The sequence below is a fragment of the Lithobates pipiens genome, unplaced genomic scaffold (genome assembly GCF_037356315.1).
Source record: "Lithobates pipiens isolate NorthernLeopardFrog02 unplaced genomic scaffold, aLitPip1_a1.2 Scaffold_19, whole genome shotgun sequence".
NCBI lineage: Eukaryota > Metazoa > Chordata > Amphibia > Anura > Ranidae > Lithobates > Lithobates pipiens.
The window spans coordinates 433,036,989-433,063,843 of record NW_027507764.1 but is presented as its reverse complement, the minus strand read 5'-3'; the positions used below and the strand labels follow the sequence as shown (position 1 = coordinate 433,063,843).

At 42.6% G+C, this 26,855-nt stretch overlaps 1 protein-coding gene across 1 annotated transcript in view; it reads right to left on the bottom strand.

Annotated features, from left to right (window-relative positions):
• LOC143997159 (meprin A subunit beta-like) overlaps positions 1 to 24,145 on the bottom strand; it is a 128,090-nt gene extending 103,945 nt beyond the window's left edge. The window contains exons 1-4 of the mRNA XM_077492618.1: positions 24,042 to 24,145; positions 23,223 to 23,250; positions 22,809 to 22,862; positions 18,216 to 18,259 (exon numbers count right to left, since the gene is read on the bottom strand). Of these exons, the coding sequence (XP_077348744.1) occupies positions 18,216 to 18,259; positions 22,809 to 22,862; positions 23,223 to 23,250; positions 24,042 to 24,104 (189 nt within the window). The 5' untranslated portion in view covers positions 24,105 to 24,145. The remainder of the gene's footprint in view (positions 1 to 18,215; positions 18,260 to 22,808; positions 22,863 to 23,222; positions 23,251 to 24,041) is intronic.
• Between the last annotated feature and the right edge of the window lie 2,710 nt (positions 24,146 to 26,855).

Sequence of the window (26,855 nt, the reverse complement as noted above, 5' to 3'; positions counted from 1 at the left end):
CCTACCCCGTTGTGTACCAGGTGCAAGAGGGATCATGGAGACCTGATCCACCTACTGTGGAGGTGCCTGAAGATTCACTCCTATTGGGGTGGCGTGGTGGACACCATAAATAGGGTGTTTCGGATCTGTATGCCCACTGACCCCAAACAATGTTTGTTAAATGTATTGGAAGTCTTTGAATGGGAGGAGGGTGTCAGAATAGCAGTTATCAGAACCTTACAGTTAGCACGAAAGATGATAATGCTCCATTGGATATCGGAGGATCTGCCCACAGTTATGGAGTGGATTTCCGCAGTTGGGAATAGGATTAGAATGGAGAAAATGGTATATCAACACAGGGGTTGCTCCCAGAGGTTTGAGAAGCTTTGGGGCCCGTGGCTGGATGTACCTAGGCTGGTCCCCGGTGGATCTGGTGATGGGAAGAATACTAGGAGTAAATGCTGGTTAAGTGAACTCATACGGAATATTGGCCCTCTAGAAAAAAGGGGACGGGAAATACAAAGTTGGAGAAGAGTGGGGTGTGTCTCATCTATGAAGGTTTTGCAGTAATTCTGTAATGCACATGCGCTGAACATGCAATGTAACTGTGAAATGTTGAAGCCTGGTTCTGTTTGTTCACGTTGAACTCAAACTTTTCTTTGGATATAAAACAAAAAAAAAAAAATGATACTGTGTGTGTATATATATATATATCTATACACATATACATACACACACACACACACACACACACACAAACACACACATACTGTACATACATACACACACTAGATAAATGCAGTTCAGAGCTGTTAATTACAGTTAATCAGAATACTGCAGATGTTGAACCATATCTCTCAGAGTTATGTTATTCTCCTATTGATTGTTTGTATAAGTATATTTACTAATCCTCTCTTATTTTAGGTTACAGTATGTTTAGCATAATAAACTCTTTGAAATACCTCAATGTGTGTCTGTAAGTGCTGTGTGAGCAAAGTGTGTCATCTTCAGGTATGCAGAGAAATCACAAAACTTAGCGGATCATCTGGGGGTAGCGCTAACACTAATATATTGTATGTATGTATATATACATATACATATATACATATATATATATATATACACACATACATATACATACACATATACATACACACACACACACACACACACACACACACACACATAAAAACATGCATATAGTGCATAAAACTTTTCATCCCGAATATGCTGCTTTTTGGAAAACTCAAAAAGCAAGGTGGCAACCTGGAGGCATTTGGTACATAGTTGTGGTACAGAATGTGCAGAATGTGTAATCGACTAATTTTCTCAGAAGTCTGCAGTAATATACAAGTACAGGTATCCTCTACAATAGGAATTTTAATTTTGTTAACAAGTGCTAAATGGATGCAGACATTGCAGCTTTCCCCCCGAATAACACTAAGCTTTGCTCAAGTGATTATGATGAACACAGACCTTTCCATTCAGGAATTGAGCTGCAAAGAACACCCTGAAACAAACAGTGATTTTCTTAGGACAGAGAAAAGTTGTGATCTGTTGTAATTAGCACAATGTACTTGGTATGGTTTAGGGCCGATTTGGCAAACATTACTTACAAGTACCATTGGTATTTACCATTAAATACCATACCTGGGGGGTGGAAAAAGAAATCAGGGAAAATAAATCCCTGAAAAAAGGAGGTCACAGGTGGACCAAGCAGATTAAATAAGAAAAATCTATACGGTTTAGGAGATATTTACCTGAAGACAGCCACCGTTGTCTACGGCGCATGCGCACTGAGTAAGCCGCAGATCGCGGCGACACGCCGCGAGTGTCGGCTCCTGTGCGCATGCGCGGGAGTGACGTCATCGCTGCTCCGGCGAATCACAGCGCTGGTGCAGCGAGACCCACGGAGACCCACCAAGAAGATGGACGCTCGGAACTATAGGGGACAGCGGTGACTTCGCTGGCTCCTGTGTCAGGTAAGTGACACATAATGGACTACTATGCGATGCATAGTAGTCCATTATGCTTTACCTTTGCAGGGAATCAAAGAGGAAGTAAACCCACCAGGGTCATGTGGGTGAGCTGTTTGCTGATGTCAATGTTGGGGATCGAGTGGCTCATGGTGGTGGTGGGGTTATGGTATGGGTGGGCGTATGTTGTGGACACCGAACACAGGTGCAATTAATTGATGGCATTTTGAATGCACAGAGATATTGTGACGAGATCCTGAGGCCCATTGTTGTGCCATTTATCCATGACCATCACCTCATGTTGCAGCATGATAATGCACGGCCCCATGTTGCAAGGATCTGTACACAATTCCTAAAAGCTGAAAACATCCCAGTTCTTGGATGGCCAGCATACTCATTGGACATGTCACCCATTGAGCATGTTTGAGATGCCCTGGATTGGCGTATATGACAGCGTGTTCCAGTTCCTGCCAATATCCAAAAACTTTGCACAGCCATTTAAGGGGAATGGACCAACATTCCACAGGCTACAATCAACAACAACCTGATTAACTCTATGCGAAGGATATGTGCTGCACTGCGTGAGGCAAATGGTTGTCACACCAGATACTGACTGGTTTTAGGACACCGCCGGCAGTTGTCATCATAAAAGTTGGCTTCGTTATATCCCGAGGGTGCAATTTATTTGCCTGAGGCAAAATTGCTCTTCTACTACTGATTTTCTAGCTCAATCTCAGGTTTTGCCCAATAGATTCCATCAGAAAGGTTACTATAAAGATCTAATTCAGAATGAGATGGGGAGGATAGGGGTACTAGATAGAATTAGTTTGGCATCAGATTCAAATAATAAAAAGGCAAATTTAAAATAATTTTAGATTTTAATATTCAATATAAGCAATTTAAGAGGATAGTAAATAAACATTGGGAGGTATTGCGAAAGGATAGAGTACTGGGAACAGTCCTTCCTCCACGTTCTCAATTTATAAAAGATTTTGAGGGATGCCATCACTCCAGGGGTTAGTGACCCACCTATTTTTAAGGGAAATATATATTTTTTCTTTTCTCTCTGGCTTCTATGCAGATTTAACGTGAAAAAAAAAACGTAAGGCATTTGCTTATTTTTTTTTACCAATAAGACTTGCCAAATTAAAAATCTTATTATGTGTAGCACTCGGGGAGTAGTCTATATGTTGGAGTGCAGCTGTGGACTCCAATATATATGCAGAACCTCTAGAACCCTGAGTGTTCGCATAGTTGAGCACATTAACAAATATTAAAATGGGTCTTCGGACCCATAGTGTCTCCAAACACTTTAGGCAATGCCATGATAGGGATCCCAGATGCCTGAAAATTTGGGGTATCGAGAAGGTGGACAGACATTGGAGGGGTGGTAACTATACTCGTCACAAAAGACAAAGAGAATCTTTGTGGATTTTTGAGGCTAAAGTTTAAAACGCCCGAAGGGTAGAACATTAATTTTGACTTGAATTTTTTTATTTCTGATAAAATTATTTTATTTTTTGCTATTTACAATTATTTTTTATGTTCATGTGTTTAAGGGTGGCATTGGGTGATGTTTTTTATACACAATATTTAAAATACTTAGGTTAGATATGCTGTTTACCAACTAGGGGACAGCATGATACCATGTTTTAAAGTTTTTAGATTATTGAAGTTTTCATAAATTTTTTTTTATAAGAAATGTTTTTCCTTATATATATATATTTATATTATATAAAAATATTTTTTTTTACAAATGACTGGACATGAGTGTCTGTTTTGACACCTGAAACGCTGGCAGGCTTCTTGTGCTTTTTTAAGTGTAAGGCACTAGCGTTTGTCTTCCGTTGCCATGACAACAGAGGCTTTTATACAGCTGCTGGGTGATGCCGTGGCCCCACTGAGGAAGTTTGGATGAACGCAGCGTGTACGGGGGAGGAGCAACGCATTGGGTGACGTCACCCACGGCCATCCTTTGCACAGTGAGCATTTGATCTCCCTTCTTTATTTATATATGGTTTTTGCTCCTTTTGGCGATATGGGTTTGGAGGAGAGGATTCACTGGCCTGTTTTGCTGCCTACCTATTGTGTGGGATATGGGTGCATGATCACCTGTTAGCTCAGGTGTCCATGCTTTGAGGTGAGCGTAGCAATTAGATTGAAGGTGGAGGGATTGTCACCAAACATTTGATATTGCTGATTGCTGGTGGAGTCATCTATTTAATCTCTGTGGGACTTGTTGTTCACCAGTATGTTGGACTGTTTTTTATTGCGCTGCACTTCCTTTTTTTAACATTTGCTACGGATTTTTGTGAAAGTCTTTTAGCCCTTGTACACACGGTCGGAGAATCCGTCGAAATGTGTCCTATCGGACCGTGTTGTCGGATAGTCCGACTGTGTGTGGTATGCATCGGACTGATTCCATTGGAATATCCGTCGGACCCAATTTTCCAACTTGTTGGAAATATTTTCTGACAAACTGGTCCGATCGGACCTTGTCCGATCATGTGTAGAGAATTCCAATCGGACAAAGTGCCACGCATGCTCAGATCAAATTCCTACACCAAAGCTATTGACTACTAGCGTGAACGTAGTCCCGTAGTAACGAAATAACGTCATCACGTTCTGAACGATCGGATTTTCCAACAACTTGGTCCAACCATGTGTATGCAACAGTTTCGGACACAATCCATCGGACAAAATCCGTCGGACAAAATCCAACAGATTTGGTTGGCAGAATTTCCGACCGTGTGTACAAGGGCTTAGTGTTCAGCTTGCATATGTGTGGTATATTTTTACACTGATTGCATATTTTATTTTACATATAGACTATAGTGTCAAAAGTATTGGGATGCCTTTACACACACATGAACTTTAATTGCACCCCAGTCTTAGTCTGTAGGGTTCAATATTGAGTTGGCCCACCCTTTGCAGCTATAACACTGTCAACTCTTATGAGAAGGCTGTCCACAAGGTTACGGAGTGCATCTTTGACCATTCTTCCAGAAGCACATTTGTGAGGTCAGGCACTGATGTTGGACGAGAAGGCCTGGCAGGCAGTCTTCCTTATAATTTATCCCAAAGGTGCTCTATCGGGATGAGGTCAGGTACAGGCCAGTCAAGTTCCTCCACTCCAAACTTGCTCATCCATGTCTTTATGGACCTTGCTTTGTGCACTGGTCATGCTGGAACAGGAAGGGACCATCCCCAAACTATTCCCACAAAGTTGGGAGCATGAAATTGTGCCAACTGTCTTGGTATGCTCATGCCTTATGTGTTCCCTTCACTGGACCTGAAAAACAACCCCAACATAAGTTCTCCTCCACCAAATGATTTGGACCAGTGTACAAAGCAAGGCTCATAAAGACATGGATGAGTGAGTTTGTGCAGGGCCAGTCAAGTTCCTCAACCCCAAACTCGCTCATCCATGTCTTTATGGACCTTGCTTTGTGCACTGGTCTAAATCATTTGGTGGAGGGGGGATTATGGTGTGGGATTGTTTTTCAGGGGTTGGACTTGGCCCTTTAGTTCCAGTGAAGGGAACTCTTAAGGCGTCAACTCTTAAGGCGTCAACACAGTATGGACAATTTCATGCTCCCAAATTTGCAGGAACAGTTTGGGGAAGGCCCCTTCCTGTTCCAACAGGACTGCATACCAGTGCACAAAACAAGGTCCAAAAAAACCTGGATGAGCACGTTTGGATTGGAGGAACTTGACTGGCCTGCGCAGCAGTGTTAATTTTAGTCTTAGGACTAAAATGGCATTTTAGTTTTAGTCCCATTTTAGTCTTCTGCAATTGTTTTAGTTTTAGTCGTATTTAGTCGACTAAATCTCCAGTACATTTTAGTTTACTAAAATGTCCTACGTTTTAGTCGACTAAAATCTCCAGTACATTTCAGTAATTGCAATTTTTAGTTGTAGTCATAGTCTTTTGACTAAAATGGCATTTTAGTTTCAGTCTCATTTTAGTCTTTTGACTAAAATGGCTTTTAGTTTTAGTCGTATTTTCGTCATCTCAATTGTTTTAGTCATGTTTTAGTCAACTAAAATAGTATTCATTTAGTTTACTAAAATGTTTTAGTCATTTTAGTTGACTAAATTAAACACTGCTGCACAGAGTCCTGACCTCACCCCGATAGGACACCTTTGGGATGAATTAGGAGCGAAGACTGCGCACCAGGCCTTCTCGTCCAAACATCAGTGCCTGATCTCACAAATGTGCTTCTGGAAGAATAGTCAAACATTCCCATAGACACACTTCTAAACCTTGTGGACAGCCTTTCCAGAAGAGTTGAAGCTGTTATAGCTGCAAAGGGTGGGCCAACGCAATATTGAACCCTACGGAATAAGACTAAGATTCCAATAATTTTCATGTGCGTGTAAAGGCAGGTGTTCTAATACTTTTGACAATATAGTGTATCTGCTTCCATATCTCAATATCTTGCTGAATCATGCTAATGAAAACTCTCCACAAAAGTATGAGACTCCCATTGTTGACAACGTTGTAAAAAATTTTTATAGGGACACTTTTATTGGCTGTAGGCAGAGTCTTTTATTATAATTAGGGGTGGGGCATGCGTTTGTAGGCGTGGCATATCAAAAAAGAAAACGTGGCACACAGCGCCAAAAAAATGGGCGTGGTTTATGAGAGATAGTGGGTGTGGCTTATATGGGCATGTTTCAAATGGGGGCATGGTTAGACCATGTAACTATGTAGCAGATAAAGATACTCCAAACACCTGGTGTTAGAGCTTCAATCATCCCCACACCATGGTTGTTGTGCTGTCAGGTTGATTGAAGCACATACGTTGTAATATAGAATGAAATCATTCAACTCACCATAACCCAGAATCAATGGGACCCCTGAGCGTGTCACCTGCCACGTCGCCTGCCACCAGATGCCATCAGGTACCCCCAGCAGAGTCCGTCCTTGCATCAGGTGCCCCCAGCAGAGCCCCTCCTTATAAGCTAATGTCCCCAGCAGAGCCACTACTTACATCTAGTGTCCCCAGCGGAGCCCCTCCTTACATCTAGTGTCCCCAGCGGAAGCCCCCTCTTAAATCTAGTGTCACCAGCGGAGCCCCTCCTTACATCTAGTGTCACCAGCGGAGCCCCTCCTTACATCTAGTGTCACCAGCGGAGCCCCTCCTTACATCCAGTGTCCCCAGCGGAGCCCCTCCTTACATCCAGTGTCCCCAGCGGAGCCCCTCCTCACATCAGGTGTCCCCAGCGGAGCCCCTCCATACATCAGGTGTCCCCAGCGGAGCCCCTCCATACATCAGGTTTCCACAGTGGAGCCCCTCCTTACATCAGGTGTCCTCAGCGGAGCCCCTCCTTACATCAGGTGTCCCCAGCGGAGCCCCTCCTTACATCAGGTATCCCCAGCGGAGCCCCTCCTTACATCTATCAGGTATCCCAGAGCAGCGGTGTCTCCGCCGCCATTACTGAAGAGGGGTCGAGGGGAAACACAATAGAGGAGGAGCCGGCCGCCCATCCCCCGCCCCTTTCCATAACAGGTCACAGAGACTGGCAGCGGGCGGGGCAGGGCGGAGCGGGACTATGGGCGTTGCTGCAGCTCAATTTCTATTGTAGCCAACCGGCCAGCCTACTTCTTCTGGTCTTCTTGAAAATGGTGGCCAACAGAGACCTCTAGCGGCTGGCGGTGTGGACCTCGGCAGCGATAAAAAAAAAAATAATAATAATAGAGAAAAAAACGTATTTCCTGGGAAATGATAAAATCAGGAAAAGGGTCCAAATCCCAGGAACGTCCCGGGAAATTTGGGACAGTTGGCAAGTATGGACTCCATGGAAATGCCGATATCTTAAGAGGAATTTCGGCTAGTTCTTAAATCTATGATTGGGGGAAGTCACTTGGCCCAGGCGACTTTACTCAACAAAACTATAAACCATTTTAAAAAAACATGGTCTCCCTGGTTTATCCAGCCATACAATTCTGGTCTTTAGGGCCTTCCCATAACCCCAGACACACTGTGTGCCCGTATAACAGCGGTACCAAAGGACAGCAAAGACCTGTCAGTTGCACAATTGTAGACTGATCTCCTTAGTGAATACAGAGCTCAAACTCTTTACCAAAGTCCTAGCTAACCATCTTATTACTCATCTAAGATAATTCATCTTGACCTTTTGGGCTCCAAGTGCTTCTCCTCAATACTTTTAGCGGCCAACACAGAGAAGGCAGATGGACAACAGATGCAGTGGTTTGAACAGGGGAACCTCTAAATAAAGTTCATTGATGGAGTCCACAGATGGGTGCTCTGGCTCTGATGTCCTCCAGAGAACAAGTGAGCAAACAATTCCAGTAAGTGAGCCATCAGCTACAAATCCTTATAGAAGATTTATTTGATAAAAAGAGTATACAAGAAGGCTAACATGTTTTGGCAAACCGCCTTGATCGCATCACAATAATCAAGTGAGATACAGAGTATATTTATAGTGCAAAAAACTCCACCTACCCAACAAGCAGACAATTGTTCCATTTAAAAATACAAATTGTTTAATTGGTAAATGGGCATGACTCTGAGAAAGTTATGCACATGAACACAATATTAAGACAAGAAACAATAAAATTCACAAAGAAATCAAACAACAAATGAAAAATGAATGGAAATATAAATACATATATGGGCACATAAAGGCAATAACCTGTGTGAAAATATATGGCCCCAATGCATATAAAAGAACCACAAAAAAAAAAAAAAAAAAAGACAGTTAACAACAGTACAGGATAAATCATCAATGATTCAAAACACTAACAGTACACTAGACTAAAGGATGGTATCATTTGAGAAAAAGGTCCACATCATACCTGTTGTGGGTGTCACCTTCTCGGAGAGAACCTTTAACCCTTTCCAAACCACAGAATTTAAAGTGTTTCAAGACATTGGACAGTCCCTTGTCGCTAGTGTAAGAAGTGCCATGATAATGTTTGCTAACTCTGGCTCGCAGAGGGCTTGACGTACACCATACATCAGGGGTCTCAAACTGGCGACCCTCCAGCTGTTGTGGAACTACAAGTCTCATCATGCCTTTGCCCATGGGAGTCCTGCTTGTAACTATCAGCCTTGCAATGCCTCATAGGAATTGTAGTTCTGCAACAGCTGGAGGACCACCAGTTTGAGACCCCTGCCCTGCATACTGTAGTTTACATGATGTACATTCTATGGCATAAACCACATTAGAAGTGGCACAGTTGACATAGTTAAGTATGGTAAATTCTCTCCCAGTAGCACAAGTTTTAGGTGTAGCACTGACCCCGAAGGAGCTGCTAGTTTGAATTGGGCCTGCACTCTTCTGAGAAACCCCCCCCCAACATGACTCTGTCCCCTTGGCACAGCTGTGGTTCAATAATAATACAGTACAATATAAGACAGTATAAGGTACCTGTATCGATCCATCAGGACCCTCTGGCTCCACCTGGTGGGGAAAACAGTATGCCACACAATTGTACTCTTAAAGTGGTTGTAAACCCTTACAACCAACTTTGACCTACAAGCAAGCTTAGATTAAGGCTTACCTGTAGGTCCAAGAAATATCTCCTAAACCTACACGGTTTAGGAGATATTTGCCGACAGACAGGCACCGCTGTTTACGGCGCATGCGCCGTAGACAGCGGCGCGCAGGCGCACTGAGCGCACCGTGGTCAACTGTGATATGCCGCGAGTGGCGGCTCCCGTGCGCATGCGTGGGAGTGACGTCATCGCAGTTTCGCCGAATGACAGGGTCGGAGCGGCGAGACCCACCAAGAAGATGGATGTGCCGTACTACAGGAGACAGCGGTGACTTCGCTGGCTCCTGTGTCAGGTAAGTGACACATAATGGACTACTATGCAATGCATAGTAGTCCATTATGCTTTACCTTTGCAGGGAATGAAAGAGGAAGTAAACCCAATCACACTTGGGCGCTAAAGTGAACTAGGCCTCAAGCCTGCTAAATGTCAGTTGCTCAGTTATGTCTCAGTGGAACAACAGACTCCAGCGAGGCCTATGAGTGAGTCTAACTGCGTGCAATAATAATAAACGGTGGCCCGTAACCCGCTCACCAACTGGCTCAGAGTTCTGGAAGAGGACTTTGGTCCGATAACTTTGGTCTGGTAACTGCAGCTTGCTTCAGCTTAGACTGGGCCAGATGCTCTGTGTCGCTCCACTGGCTGGATCCGGTCCTCCGCTACTCCGACAAGCGTCTCTGAACCTCGTCAATCCGATCACCAGCTCTCAGGCTCCGTCAAGTCACCTCGCAAACAGTCCGGTTTGCAATCCGCTGTGACTGGCTGCCTATGTATCCAAGAAACATCCTCACAGTTCCGCACAGGCAGGCAGCGTGGTCCCAAGAGACCAAATATGGCCGCTGCAGTCCCTTTTATACCCTGCCCAGAATGCACTGCATATCAGAGTGTTCATGGGTAGGTCACACAGACTCCTGGGTAACAAGGGTCAAACCTCTTATCAAAACGAACAGTACTTCCTATGAAAATCTTTTGTGCTTGTAATCACCATATCTGTGCATTACCAGATTTTGGCACTAGATGCCTCCAAACACTGAGCCATCGCAATGTCCACAGATTTAACATTGACATATGCATAACCACGTTAATAAACAAATATGTCCCCGCTACATAGGTTTACTGCTGTGCTTGTCACAAAAGCGGCAGGTGTTCAAACCACATTTATACAGTGCTTTACAAAAGTATTCACCCCCCATTTTTCCTTCAACTTTGACCAGCTTCCGCAGTCCTGACTGCTGAAAAACACCCCCACAGCATGAAGCTGCCACCACCATGTTTCACTGTGGGGATGGTGTTCTTTGGATGATGTGATGTGTTGGGTTTGTGCAAGACATAGCGTTTTCTTTGATGGCCAAAAAGTTCAATTTTAGTCTCATCAGGCCAGAGGATCTTCCTCCATACATTTTGGGAGTCTCCCACATGCACAAACTCAAAACAAGCCATTTTGTTTTTTGCTGAAAAGTAATGGCTTTATTCTGGCCACTCTGCCTTTCTTGAGATCTTTTATGACCTTCAATATATTCTCAACTGAAAAGGCTGCCTTTAACAAATTTTTATGTTTGGTAGATAGTCGATAAGGGAAGGTCCTTCAGGAAGTTGAAGATTATTGGGCCCTTGTCCGTGGGGGCTGTGCTGTAGAATTTAGTTTAGAAGTCATGGAAGGCTTTGAGTGTTTTGTTTGGATTGTCTGTAGGGGGTTGTCCTGCTACCCTAATTTTGGGGAGGGTGTGGGTGCGATACCAAGGTGAAAGTTTAGATGCTAACAGAGCCAACACAGCTGCCCTGGGCCCTGTCATTTTTGTGGGTCCCAAAGCAGCTGCCACATACTTGCCAACTATCCTGGTTTAAATTCCCTTGTTCCTTTAAGTTTTGGTCCCGTGCCGTGTCCCAATATCTCAGTGTGAAGTGCTGCTACTAATGCTGCCCAGCTCTGCCCTATTGTTGTGTACAGATGACTCACCTGCAGACCCTGTGTTTAAATGTAAATTGTGGCGGCATTCATATGTATATCATGCCCCCCCCAGGTCAAATCCACCATCACCTATACTGAATGCTGCCCACTGGGGATGTAAAGGGGCATGCTTGAAAGTTCTGCCTACAACTGTGGTCATTAAGCCTAACATCTGCCTGTTCTGCAAAGGCAAGCGAATAGGTGGGTCCAAAGATGAGCAGAGTAGGCAGGTAGAGTTAAAGGGGATGGAGGGTTGGTGTGGAGAGGATGGGGGAGGTTTGGGGTGCAGAGGTTAGCAGAGGTTTTATGATGCAAAGGTGTACTGACAGGGTGGATAAAGATGTAGGTCGCGTGTGGGGCAGCCCATTCATTTCAATAGGCTGCACTATGTGCTAGAAATGCGGAAGAAGGTCCCTAACCCTTTTTCAAAATCACACAGTGCCGAGGCACATGTCAGCAGATGTGTGAGGGTGTTATTTGATGGCATTACTGTGTATCTGCTAAAGGGCAGCTGCAGATTTTGCATGCGTTCCTGACACACAAATGTGAACGCAGGCTAAATGTCTCAGTTACATTGGTGGTCAGTGTAAATCTTCTCATGGTGTAGAATCCTTTCATTCATGTCTGATCTGATACACTAAACCGATTTTGTGTCTAGCTGCTATTTATTGTATATCTCAGAGCAGGCGGAGAGCGAAATTGCATGGGGGGGTGGGGGGGGCGGGTTGGGCTTTGGTGTTGGGGGGCCCCATGAGAATTTTTGCCCAGGGCCCAATCAATATTAAAGACGGCCCTGTGCGATCTGAGCTTGAGGTATAGGAAGAGATTTTCACCATCCGGCAAGTTTGAGAAAGAGTGCGTCTTGCCCTGCAGTGTAAATTTCACAGCAAATGGGAAGGCCTGTCGATATTTAATGTCCTGTTGTGAGAGGACTGTCAGGAGCGGTTTGAGAGCTCTCCACTTTTGAATTGAGGGGGAGAGATCTGCAAAGATTTGTATGTGATGACCCTGGCATGTCACCTTTGGCTTGGTGCACGATTGTTGCATGACTTCTTCTTTTATAGCGTAAAAGTGTGGCTTCACGATTACTAGATCTCTAGGGGCCCCATCTTTTCTGGGGGTCCCAGGAGCCTGTGAGCTCTGTCCAACTCCAGGCGGTGCAAGGGGGTATTAGGGATTAAATCCTTGATAAGCTTTTGGACTGCAGGGGAAATGTCCGTGATGGTCTCAGGAAGGCCCTGGATTCTGAAGTTACCGGTATATCTTTTCCAAGTTATCAATTCTGGAAATGTCTGTTTCGAGCTGGTCTTGAAGGACCTGAATGTGGGCTGAATTCTGATTGGTTCTGGATACCGTAATGTCTAGTTTGTTTTCTGTGGCCTCCATTCTGGATCCCAGGTTTAGAAAATCAGATTTAATGTCTCTTGTGATTATTGCCACCATGTTGGCTAGCCCCCTCTCTAGGAGGTCAGAGAGCCTAAGGAATAGGTCCACTGGCAGTGTAGCCGGGTTCTGGCCTGGGAAGCCTGGGAATGGGGCCTGACCGGGGAAAGTGTGTAGTCCTCCATGGTGCAGCCCAGCAGGGATTCTGTGGAGGTTGGAGAGGGAGCCAGGGGGAGCTGAATACTCCCAAAAATCACCTGGGAGTAGGTGAGGGTAACTGGGGCTAAAACTTGCCTCTTATCCTGGGATCCCTCCATGTAGGCCGCGTGTGGCTGTGTCAAACTGCAGCCCGAGATCTCATCTGGTGGCCGGTCTGGACATCCAGGGGTGTGCACGGGGGGTCTCAGGAGCTGGGGTGCCCCGTTGGCGACTGTCCTGGGTGGCCGTAAGATGGGCTGTGTACGCCGTGGGTCTGGGGTGATGTGGAGCTCAGGGCTTAAGTGGCCACCTTGGAGCTCCCGCGCAAGCGCACTCCCTCCCCTCTCATTTTAATATTACCACTAGAGCCATTGCTACATCACAAAAGTGCAAACTGTGACTTCACAGGTTTAGAGGTTGGGAACATACAGTATACTAGATATGTGCGTGATTAAAAAAATTGTTTCGTTTGGCTTTGTTTCGCTTTATTAATCTAGTTATTTTGTTTAAATTCCATTGATTCGTTCAATTTGTATTCGGAATTCGTATTTACAGTTTTTTGGGGTTTTTTCGATTCAAAACGTTCAAATCGATACATTTTTGAATTGTTTGAAACGAAAGGTTATATTGTTTTCTAGTCAAATGCAGCAAAGTAAACAAACAAAAGAAAATTCTTCATCAAATGATTGATTAGAATGACTCTTTAAATCACCTTTGACAGCATTATCACAAAAACAGGATTATTACGAAATGTTACTACAATAACACACACAGTGTGATTTCAGCAATATGTGTAGTTAGAATTTAACTGGAGTTCAATGTAAAATCCGATTCGAATTTCAGTCTGAATTTCCGAAAATTTGGACGAATTTTGTTACGTTATTCGGAGCATTCGGTAAAATTTGTTTCTATTGTAATTCTGGTATTTGGATATATCTGAATTTCGGAATAATGAAAAATGTATCCGAATGTTAATTCGGAAGGAAACAAACCGCATGTCTACAGTATACTACATGGTAGCTGCCTTTACAGAAGATTGTTTATTATATAATTGAATCTCGCAAAGTCCAAAACTGTTAAACATCAATATACCTCCAACTTAATACTTAATGCTATTATGGCCAATTTCCCATTTAAATGGGCTGAAGAGAAAATCAAATACCTTGGAAGCCTTTCAGGTAAACTTTCCATTAAAGCGGAGGTCCACCCTAAAGTGGACCTTCCGCTGATTGGAATCCTCCCCCCCTCCGGCGCCACAATTGGCACCTTTCAGGGGGGAGGGGGGTGCAGGTACCTGTACAGTACAGGTATCTGCACTCACTTCCTGGATAGAGCTCTGCGGAAAGGGCCGTAGATTACGCCCCTTTCAGAAAGTCCCCTGCTGCCTGCTGGGAAACACACAGATTTCCAGAGGCAGCGGGTCCATCCTCATTGCGCAGCGCGACTCGCGCATGCGCAGTAGGAAACCGGGAAATGAAGCCGAAAGGCTCCACTTCCTGATTCCCATACCCAAGATGGCGGCGGCAGCACCCGAGAGACGATCGTGAGATCGGCTTCGGGTGCCGACATCGCGGGCGCGCTGGACAGGTAAGTGTCACTATTTTAAAAGTCAGCAGCTGCAGTATTTGTAGCTCCCGGCGGACTCCCGCTTTAACCTTACGGCAATATGACAAGACCTCTAAAAGTGTCAGAAGCTCACTCATAGGTGGTTTGGGAGAATAATAGTTTGAAAATGAAGGTGCTTCCACTCTTGCTATATCTTCTTCAAACATTCCCAATCCACATGCCTCCTGCTTACTTAAAACTGGTAAAGTGGGGATTTCTCAAGTGTTTTTGGGCAGACAACCCCCCCCCCCCACCTCCCCCCCTCCAGCCCTACCCCAGGATGACCAGAACAGTTCTTACTATGCAGAAACAAAGAGGAGGTCTCAGCCTACCTGATCCGCTTCTTTACCATAATGCTGTACATCTCTCCAGAGTGATTGATTAGTGCAAGCATGCTCTGATTAAAAGATGGGTGGCTTTGGAACAGGAGATTGTCAATCCCTTTTCAATCCCTCCCATGGCTCCCAGCATCTAGCCATGAGTCCATTACAGAGCACTCGCTGATAATCCCGATGGTGAAAGTTGTAACAAAATATTTTTGCATGTCCTTAAACACCAAGAATAACTTTCTGATGATACCAGTTATCAGCAATCCAGAATTCTCACCTAGCTAATATAACCCACATTTCTAACCTTTTACTGAAAAACAGCATAAGGTTGGAATTCAGTGACAGGTGAAAAAGGGATGAAAGAACTACTGCTTACTCCCTGGCAAGCCATGCTAGCCAGACATTTTGCAAGTCCGGGCATGCTGACTTGCCACAGATCATATCCTTGAGACAATATGCTATTAGATTTCAAGAGTCAGAATATAAACCTCTGACTAGACTATAGGGTTCCAGTGAAACTACAGCCCATGTTTCAGGAGACTGACCCTTCCTGCTGGAAGTGTAAGGAATCAGAGGGTTCCCCCTACCAAATTTTCTGGACATCCTCACTGACGAGGCTTGCTTTCTATAGCCAAGTTTTCTGTTCGTGAAATGTTAAACATTCTGCAGTAACTTACCATTTAAAGAGGAAGTAAACCCTGGTGGGTTTTACTTCCTCTTTATTTCCCTGCAAAGGTAAAGCATAGTAGCCCATTTTGTGTCACTTATCTGAAACCGAGGCCTGCGATGTCACCGATGTCACCACTAGTAGCAGGTGTCTATCTTCACCCCTTTTCCTTCCGGGGCTGTGAATTCCGGCTCTGTGACTGGCCGGATTTGCACGGGAGCCGCCAGTCACGGCATGACCCCTGTTAGGAAAATGGCACAATCTGCCCTAAAGTGTGCATGCGCCGTAGTCATCGGCACACAGCTTTTTTGTAAATATCTCCTAAACCGTGGAGGTTTAGAAGATATTTCAAGCACCCACAGGTAAGCCTTATAATAGGCTTACCTGTGGGTAAAGGTGGTTTTACAGGGTTTACAATCACTTTAAATGCCGCAAGAATTTGTATACAGGCTAAGTGGTAAGATACATCCCCTCCAATGGTGGGGCAGGGGATAATATCAGTCAACGGTATAATGAAAATGTAAGACCTCAACATGCTACTTAGACCCCAAAATGAGACATTTCAAAATACATGATTCTCTTGGACTCCTTTCTGATTCTCAGTTAAATATAAGGAAATCTTAATGAACAAACCCTATACACTTTGAAGGAAACATGTGGCACATATGGGCTCATTTCACACTTCCCCTACTTTTTTGTACTTTCCTTTTTTAGCTATCACCTTTTCTACCACTCTTCCATTTCTATTTGCTAACCCTTCCTTTCCCAGCAGTCCACCCCTCTCCCTATACTTCTTCCCCTCATTGTTGACAAAGAAAGAAAAAAACAAAAACAAACAACAACTTAAAGGGGTTATAAACCCTCATGGTTTTTCACCTTAATGCATTCTATGCATTAAGGTGAAAAACATCCTGTCATGTACCAGCCCCCCAACCCAGTCTTTCTCTTACCGGGAACGAGCACATCAGCTCTAGCTGGTGTCTCGTGTGCTGATTGGATAGATTGATAGCAACGCAGCCATTGGCTCCCACTCCTGTCAATCAAATGCAAGGACGTGGGTACCGGGGGGCAGGGTCGAGTCCTGCTTTCTGTGTTTACGGATGCAGACACAGAACTCAGGAGCTCACCCGCACGAGTGTCCACAAAGGACAGCTCTTCTCCAAAGTGGGAACTCAATATGGGGCAGAGCTACCAGTGCCGCTGAGGGACCCCTCACAGAGTGGGCCACTCTGTGTAAAATGAACTGCACAGTGGAGGTATGACATGTTTTTCATAAAAAAAATAAAAAAAAAGCGAGGGTTTAGTAACACTTTAACCACTTGCCAACTGGCATCTTGCTGATATATATCAGCAAAGTGGTTCATTCCCACAAATCGATGTATGGTGTATGTCTGTACTTATAAGGGTGATAGCAGGTGCATCCGCTGCATGGTGGGGAACCCGATGCATGTGACCGATGGGCACGATCGCGTGCACGAGGGCACACACAAATCCCTGTTCTGTCAGGAGAGAAGAGACATATCATTTGTTCCTACTAAGTAGGAAAAACGATATGTCTCTCCCTCTAGTCAGTCCCATCCCCTCGCAGTTAGAACACACCCAGGGAACACACATTTAACACGTTGATCACTCGTGTTAACCCCTTCACTGCCAGTGACATTTACACAGTAAACTGTGCATTATTATCGCACTGATCGCTGTATAAATGTCAATGGTCCTAAAAATGTGTCAAGTGTCCGATCTGTCCACCACAATGTCTCAGTACTGCTAAAAAAAAAAAATCACAGATCATCGCCATTACTAGTAAAATAATAATAATAATGGCCTTAAAAATGCCATAAATCTTTCCCTTAGTTTGTAGACGCTATAACTTTTGCGAAAACAAATCAATATATGCTTATTTTACCAAAAATATGAAGAATATATATATTGGCCTAAATTGAGGAAGAATTTTGTTTAAAAATGTTTTTGGGGATATTTATTATAGCAAAAAGTAAAAAATGTTTTTTTTTTTTTTTTTTAAATTGGCGCTCTTTTTTTGTTTATAGCAAAGATTTTGTTTGGGTACAGTGTCAAATTGTGTGCAATTGTCAGTTAAAGTGACGCAGCTGCGTATCGCAAAAAATGGCCTGATCATTAAGCAACCAAATCTTCCGGCCTGTAAGTGGTTAACCGGTGCTAAAATTCCCTCGGTCCTGAGTGTTAATATGCTCATTTAATGATCGTTATAGCGTTTCCCACAAGGTTGGTAATACTATAGTACAGTTCACATAACTACTCTGACCTTATATAAAATGTACTGGAATATAAAGGATTATTTATGCATTGTTCAGATGTATGATAACTTAGTATTTTTCCAATTGTAAACTCAGGCTTTTATTCTAAATAATAAAATTCAAAAAAATAAAGCCTGTAATGCAATAGGTTCACTTTCATACACATTGTTCCTCAAACACGAGAAAGGTATTCTCAGACAGGAGAATGACATGGGAAAAAACCTAGTAAATACTTATTCATCTTCAATCTCAAGTTTGGTTGCTGTCAATGTGTTGCTGTAATATTATACAGTAATGACATTGTAATAGTCAAGAATAGTTTACTCACTGGATCGTGCACGATATCCCCTTCAAAGAGATCCAAACCTGAAGCTGACAAACACAGATCATGTTAAATAAAATATAGATTTAAAAAAAAAAAAAATTACATGAAAAGTTTTATCTACTAAATCAATTACAGCAAATTGGGCTTCTGATTCTTTATAAAATTGTTATTGAGCTTCTAGCAATTGTAAAACAACTGGCCTTGGATATACTGTAGTTTGTGCATACAACTAATTAGTATTTATCTAGGTTCACTTAATACTAGATAAAAATACTTTTAAAGAGAGCCAGTGAAAATGAATCTTAGGGATTTGACATTATTAATTTAGTTTAAATAGCACAAACTCTGAGGAAATGCTATCCAAATTCTAGATTCATTGACCTAGTACTGTAAAGGAAGATGGGACTTCAGACTTTTCAGAATGTACTGGCTTGTTCCTGGTTGCCAACTTAGGTAGTTCTTCAGCTCCTACAATTAAATTATTAAGGATTCACATTAAAGCAACATACATAGTTAGAAACGAGTGGGACAAGGGTAACTAACATATGGGTGCTGAGCTTTTGCCAGACCCTTAGTAAACTGGGCATGCAAAATATTAGGGGCTCTCTTGGGCGATGTATGCACGGAATGTGGGTTGGCAAGTGGTTACGAATTATGTTCTAGATGCATAGTGTTTTACCAGATTTACTTGTATGAGTTGCTGGAAGTCTGGTGGGGATAAATCTTTACAAATGCCCCATTTCTTAGGTTTAGTTGTGTATTTAAGGCAGCCACATTTGTGATTATAGGTACCCAAGCTAGCCCACACTTTGAAATATAATGATGGTAGCAGCAGGAAATTTCAATATTGCCGTGAGGTAAGGAGGCTATCAGGGGTTTCTGCCTGCTTCTCCTATTGGCTCTATTGATATAAACACAACTTGGCAATACAGTTGTGCTTGATGCCAATGTAAGAACCTGCCATATAAAATCTAAAACTACCCTGCTGGGCAATTAGTCAATTTATTTGATAAGATTGGAAAAGTTGATTCTATTGCTATTGTTCCTCTCATAAATATACAGCATCAATAGCCAATGACACTCACCCCACCGCTTACTCTTTATTCACATAATACAAATGTGAAGCCAAGCCCAGTGTTCCTGTAGGGGATGTTGGGGCCAATTACTGTCCTTGAATCTCTTATTGGAAATGTGTGTTGAGAGAAATCTGGCAGCTGGTATTGCTGACCATTCTTTTGCAAGATGATAGTTGTCTCAATGTGATGCTGAATGTATGACTTATGATTTAAAGCCCAAATTTAACCAAAACGTATTACTAGTATGTCACTCTGGATGGTTTAGCTCAGCATTGGCAGCCTCATATACCTCTTAGCTTTGGTTTCCATTAAAGCTATGTTATGATACAGACCATACTAACCATTTTTTAGGAAACTCCTATCAGTACGAATACAACACATTTTCACTTGGCACTGTTAAGATTTGCTTTTTGTTTTTGTAACGAGACGCAGGTGAAAACTCTGCTCAAAAAAAGCTGAAACGCGTGTTTAGAAACGCGCCTTTTGTCGCGTTTGCATGCCGCGTTTAGATGCGTTTGCGTTTATAAAGATAACATCATGTAGACCCTCCCCAAGCTCTGAAAGCATGTTTTTTTTAAACTATTTCTGCTATTTTGATCAGAGTGAGCAGCAGCAGCATAGAGAGCAGTTGTACACTTGCACTTGCCTCTCTGTGGTATATATTTTGAAATGGATCCCATATTGAATATATGTCAGAAAATGCTCCTGATGTTGCTCTTGATGAGACAGCAATGTCGTCGCAAATTTCGTGAGAGGTCCAGAGTCAGAGCTCATCGATATTGGACCCATCCGTTGATGGGACAACGAATGTCCATTGGATATTTCACAAACATGTATGTGCAGCTGTGTACCTACCCCGACAAGTTTTTTAATTTTAGCCGGATGTCCATTGTCACATTTGATCTGCTCTTAGAAAAAGTATGACCTGGTCTGACATTCATGGACACCAATATGAGAAACAGTGTGTCACCAGAGGAGCGTCTGTTGGTAACGATCAGGTATGTGTATATATTTATAAAAATCTATTTACCTATGGATGTACAGATTAATTTTTTTCTCTGTCCTTTATTTTTTTTTAAATAATGTCTATTTATAGCAAATTATCCAATTTTTTTAAATATCTAAAATTTTCTTGTGGCAATTTTTAACATGTTTTCATTATTCCTAATATAAAACAATATTAAAATAGTTATTTATTTTTTAATCTTAATATATGTTTTTATTCATTTTTTCTAGTTTCAAATTGTTTTATTTAATAGCAAATCTATGTTAATTCGATTTTTTATAATTGTTTTAAATTTATTTGGCCAATTTTTTAATATATTTGTATCGTGAAATATGTACTGATTAATATATTTAAATTCTTTGCTGCTGTATATGGTAGTATAATATTTTTTAATGCCTTATTAAAATATCCAGAATCCTAACCATTCATCCTAACCCTAACACTAACCACTCACCCTAACCCCTAACACTAACCCTACCCCTAACAGCTAACCCTATCCCTTACACTAACCCTAACCCTAAAAAACCCTAACCCTAATCCAACCCTTAATCCTAAACAATAACCCTAACCGATAACCATTTACCATAACACCCAATCCTAATGACCAAATTACATTGCCGCAGATGGTCACAGTTGACTTTGAGGCCATGTATCTCTGATGCAGAAAAGTGTATGACATTTTGCGACCCGCCTTTGTGGCCCCCTATCTCGGGGTCACTTGGTGATAGGAACCTCAAATTTGGATATGTTGTAGTGCTAGATACACAGTGTCTGCATACCGAATTTGGGGTTCCTGACAATAATTGGCCCCAAGATATGGGCCCCCAAATTCGGGTCGCAAAATGTCATTCTCTGATGCAGAAAAGTGCCTGACATTTTGTGACCCGACTTTGGGGCCCCCTATCTCAGGGTCACTTGGTTATAGGAACCTCAAAAAGTCGGGTCACAAAATGTCATTCTCAGATCATATTTCTGAGTTTTCAGGTCCAAAAAATTGGGTTAGTTTAAAAACGCATATAAAACGCAAACGCGGTTAAACGCGGGTGCCGCGTTTAGATGCGTTTACACACGTTTAGCTGCATTTTGCGTCTGAACCCATTTTTTTGCTTCTGGAAAAACGAGGTTAAACGCAACTGCATAAAAACGGCAAAAAACGAGACTGTGTGCATGGACACATAGGATAACATTGAATGAGTTCAGGGGCAGTTGAAAAAAGTGTCCAACTGCATCTGAACACGCGTTTAACTGCGTCTTGTGTGCATGAGGCCTAACACGCTGATGTTTAGGCAAGGTTGCTAGTAAATTTACTGCCAGGTATAATTGCCTTGGCCATTTGATAGGAGATCAATTCATTTGCTGCACTTCTCTCTTCTGTCATTAAATGTCTGGGTATCTGGTGGCATTAGATAAGACAAGGGCATTGCAAGGACAGATTAGGAATATATGGGGTATCTCAGCCAATGGGCAGGGATCTTCTTGGGTCCCTTGGCCTGCTGTAGGAGCCTATTTATTTGGGTAAGGTCAGGTGATATGGGTTCTGTGCCACCTGGACGGCTGTCTGGTGGACATGTGTTGTATTGCCCCAGGCTGCTAGGCCAGAGCCTGAGGCCTATCCTGGGGACATGTGGCTGCTAGGCTGTCTGAGAGCCTATCCAGAAGCAGGAGAACAGCACATTGTTGGGACTGTGGCTTGCAGTCCAACCAGAAGTGATGGTTCTGCCAGCTGGAGAAGCTGTTGTGGTTTTGGTAGAGGGGAAACTGTCGTCACTAAGGGACCATCCACCTTGTTACCAGGGACCACCGTGAGTAGCTGAAGCATGTACCAGAGCAGTATTCTCACTCTCAGACAGTGAAGAATTGGGAAATTTCAGAAGGTGTCAAGTCAGGGACCAAACCAAGGACCCAGCCAGTGAAGTTGATGCTTGCAGAGCAGTCTTGTGTTGTGCCAAGCCAGGGACCAAGCAGGCCAGTGGGGTAATGCTTGAGGAGTATCTGTGAGGGACCCAGCCGGGACCGGGGGTGACGCTTGAGGAAGATACTCAGTGAGAAATTTGTAAGAGCTCAGGAGATCCAGTGGCAGTGGATCAGCGGGCCAAGGTGATAGACTGGGAGGATTGTAGAGAAAGTGAAAGAGTTCATCCCTAACCCTCTCTCCCACAGTTCTGTTTAAGAGACAATAAATCCCTTTTCATTCAAGAAGTGTCTGGCACCCATTAATCTACCTTACATTGCACCCACCATGCATCGTAACCCACTCTACATAGAAGGATGTAAGCTTTCCCTGACTCTGGAGACCTGGAGAGGTTCCGGACTTGGCTACATTTTAATAACATGGAATGACAAAAAATGTATATTTATATAAGCAAATATGACATTTATATAACCATATACCCTCTGGTCTTTACTGCATAATAAAATGTGGCGAGAAGTTAGAAAGAAAAAAATTATAAAAATGTAAAGAAAAAAAAAAGGAGGATGTAAAGAAAGAGAAATATAGATTTCAAATTTACATACCTTCATTAATTTCAAGAATATTGGCCTGTGTCGAATTAAATGTCAATTTTTTTGCTGCAAAAAATACAGAAGAGGAAAAATGTATTTCAGAATAAAGCTGATCAAATCTCAGTATTTTCTTTTTCCATACAATGACAAACCTCTTGTTTCATTCAATTTTCTATAGTGAATGAAAACTATGTTATACGAACACTCATTTAAACTTTATGTCTAGGCAAAATAACAAAAAAAAATGCACAATATAAAACTGTATATGGATATCTACTGAGGCCGAATGAATTAGACTAAAGCTGTACATAAAGAACACAGGAAGACTGAGCCATCAAAACGGCTCCTTCTCTTTTGTAGGCAATCCGATTCAAAATAGATTTAGCCACCCATAATTAAAATACCAAATATAAAGCTTTAACTCACCAGGAATATCTGGGAATGGTGGTAAAAACTGAAATAAAAAGAAAACAAGAGTAACACTATCAAGTAGCTAATGCCAATGTTACTATAAGTCACAACAATACTACCACTCCAGTTGCAGTTGCTAGAAATAAGTTTTAAAATAAAAAATGCTTTTACTAAAATGGTCCAGAGATGGGCAAACTCTTCAAATGAATTTTGAGCCAAGTGGGTAATATTGACTTAGACATGGCACTTGGGGTTTATTTACTAAAACTGGAGCCTGGTACAGCTGTGCATATTAGCCAATTGGCTTCTAACCTCAGCTTGTTCGAGTAAGCTTTGACAATAAAACTTGGAAGCTGATTGATTTCTATGCAGAGCTGCATCAAATTTTGCATTCTCCAGATTTAGTAAATCTCCCCCTTGTAGTCAAATGGCTGATTCCTTTTCATATGTAAGAACATTGAAAGTTGAACTAATCTCAGCGCTGGTACTAAACTGCCTGATTTTCAGGACAGATTCCCAAGATAGTTATGTATTGCCATCTTAGTGCATGTCTGTTTGTGTACCCCTATTCTGCTCTTGGAAAGAAGTCTTTGTCCCTTACTAAAGACTGTACAAATATATACATTAAACTATCTATATAAAATGTGATATAGGGCGAAAATTTGGTTAAAAAGGTGTTTATTGTAAAAAGTATGGTAAAAATATTAATGGAATACACCCCATCTGCCAATTGAATATCTGTAGGCTATGGTGAAATCTTACAAATTCTTATCAATGTACACTGATTTAATTGCATGTATGTGTGTATAATACATCTGATGTGTGCAGACTTACCAGACCGTGCACAACACGGAAAGCGATTAGTAGCAGAGAGAGAGGAATATTCATTCTACTCATCTGGTAAAGGACACAAAATGAACATAACAACCACAAGGTGCATTGGAATTTATGTACAGTAATATAATCCTGGAAGAAAATATACCAGCCTATTTGTTTCTTCACAATAAAAAAAAAACATAAAAAGGTTACTCCCCTTTACACATTTATTACGTATAGCAAACAGCCATTTCTGTAGTAGTTCTAAAACAAACACCCATTCTCTTGTAGACAAAATTTTAAGTGCTGCTAATTTACTTTGCCTATACAGTATAAATATACATGTGCTTCACACCCCTAATCGTTTATTTTATTGGAGAGCTGGGTTGACCTATGTCCCCTTCTGGTTGTTTTGGTACATTTCTGATTTTCAAGATTTACACAACTTCATACTATAAGGAAAGAAATGTGTGAATTTGGGTAAACATTGTGAATCTTGTGTGAAAAATGTATAAATGACCCCTGCGGTGGTATAAAGTCTGGTCTTTGTTACTCCCTTTTCATGATCTTTTCAAGAGAGGGACTGCAGAAATGACAAAGTCATCTTATATGGGAATTTTAACTTCAGTTTTTCTTATCTGACAAGGATGTACAGTAGTCTGTATGTGGGTGCAGGAGTATTTAACCACTAGGCATCCGCGTTATAGCTGAAGGACGGCTGCAGCGCGGACGCCAATTGCCGGGAGGCCGTCCCTGGATGTCCTCATGTTTACTTCCGCAATGTGCGCTTCCACGAGCCACATCGGGGAAGTTCTGTGCTGGCCATGTCCCTTGGACACAGCCAGTCACAAATCGCTGTAAATGGGCAATCACAGCGGCCGTTTACAGCGTGATCGGCATGTCCAATGAGAGATGATCTCATATGTAAAAAATGAGATCATCTCTCATTGCCGACTCTCCCTCCTTACACAGAGACAGCGTGTGAGGAGGGAGAGATGAACCGCTGCAGCGGTTAGTAAAAAAAAAAAACGAAAATAAAGTGCCATCTGTCCCCACTGCCACCTGTCCCCAGTGACACCTGTCCCTACTGCCACCTGTCTCCAATGCCACCTGTCCCCAATGCCACCTGTCCCCAGTGCCACGTATAAGTGCCATCTGTCATCAGTGCCACATAATACCACCTGTCATCAGTGCCACATCAGTGTCACATGTCATCAGTTCCACAGTAGTGCCACCTGATCGGCATGTCCAATGAGAGATGATCTCATATGTAAAAAATGAGATCATCTCTCATTGCCGACTCTCCCTCCTTACACAGAGACAGCGTGTGAGGAGGGAGAGATGAACCGCTGCAGCGGTTAGTAAAAAAAAAAAACGAAAATAAAGTGCCATCTGTCCCCACTGCCACCTGTCCCCAGTGACACCTGTCCCTACTGCCACCTGTCTCCAATGCCACCTGTCCCCAATGCCACCTGTCCCCAGTGCCACGTATAAGTGCCATCTGTCATCAGTGCCACATAATACCACCTGTCATCAGTGCCACATCAGTGTCACATGTCATCAGTTCCACAGTAGTGCCACCTGTCATCAGTGCCATCTGTAATCAGTGCCACCTGTCAGTGTCACGTGCCATCTGTTATCAGTGTCACGTGTCATCAGTGCCGCGTATCAGTGCCATCTGTCATCAGTGTCACGTGTCATCAGTGCCACGTATAAGTGCCATCTGTCATTAGTACCATGTATTAGTGCCATCTGTCATTAGTGCCACGTGTCATCAGTGCCACGTGTCATCAGTGACACATATTAGTGCCATCTGTCATCAGTGTCACGTGTCATCAGTGCTATCTGTCATCAGTGCCACGTGAGTGTCACATGTCATGTCCTGGTGCTCCAGGGCCTTCAAAAGTGTAATAGGTAGTCAAGAAGTTAGATGTGTAATTTATGCTCCTAGAACACGTGACGGTGCTCCCTGCATGTTGGGCCTCTCTATGTGGCTAGGATGTGGAAAAGTCCCATGCATGTAGTATCGTAATACTCGGGACGAGAAGCAGAATGTATTATGGGGCATTATTTGTGGTATACACATGCCATGTGAGAGAAATAACCTATTACAATGACAATTTTGTGGGGAATAAATCTTCATTTTGCAAAGAATTGTGGGAAAAAATGACAACATCAAAAACCTTACCATGCCTCTTGCTAAATACCTTGGAATGTCTATTTTAAAAAAAGGGGTCATTTGGGGGGTATTTGTACTTTCCTGGCTTGTTCGGGTCGCAAGAAATGAGATAGGCCACCAGTACTTCAGGTGTGATCTTTTTTTTATGATTTGCACCATAGCTTGTAGGCTCTCTAACTTTCAAAAAGACCAAATAATATCCACTAATTTGGGTTATTTTTACCAAAGATATGTAGCAGTATAAATTGTGGCTAAATTAATCATTTGCAAAATGTTATCACAGAAACAAAGAAAAATGCGTTTTTTTTCAAAATTTTCGGACTTTTTTCATTTATAGCAAAAAAAATTAAAAACCCAGAGGTGCTCAAATACCACCAAAAGAAAGCTCTATGTGTATGAAAAAAAGGACAAAAAATTCATTTGGGTACAGTGTTGCATGACTGAGTAACTGTTATTCAAAGTGTGAGAGCGCTGAAAGCTGAAAATTGGTCTGGTCACGAGGGGGGTTTAAGTGTCCTGTTGTCAAGTGGTTAATATCCAATTTAGTGTATATAGTGCAAAGTCCAGTGGCAGCTGGGGGTTTTTTGTTTGGGGATCGAAAACAACCACCCCCCCTCCCCGACGGCACCACAAAAATCCCCCCCGTCCCTGTC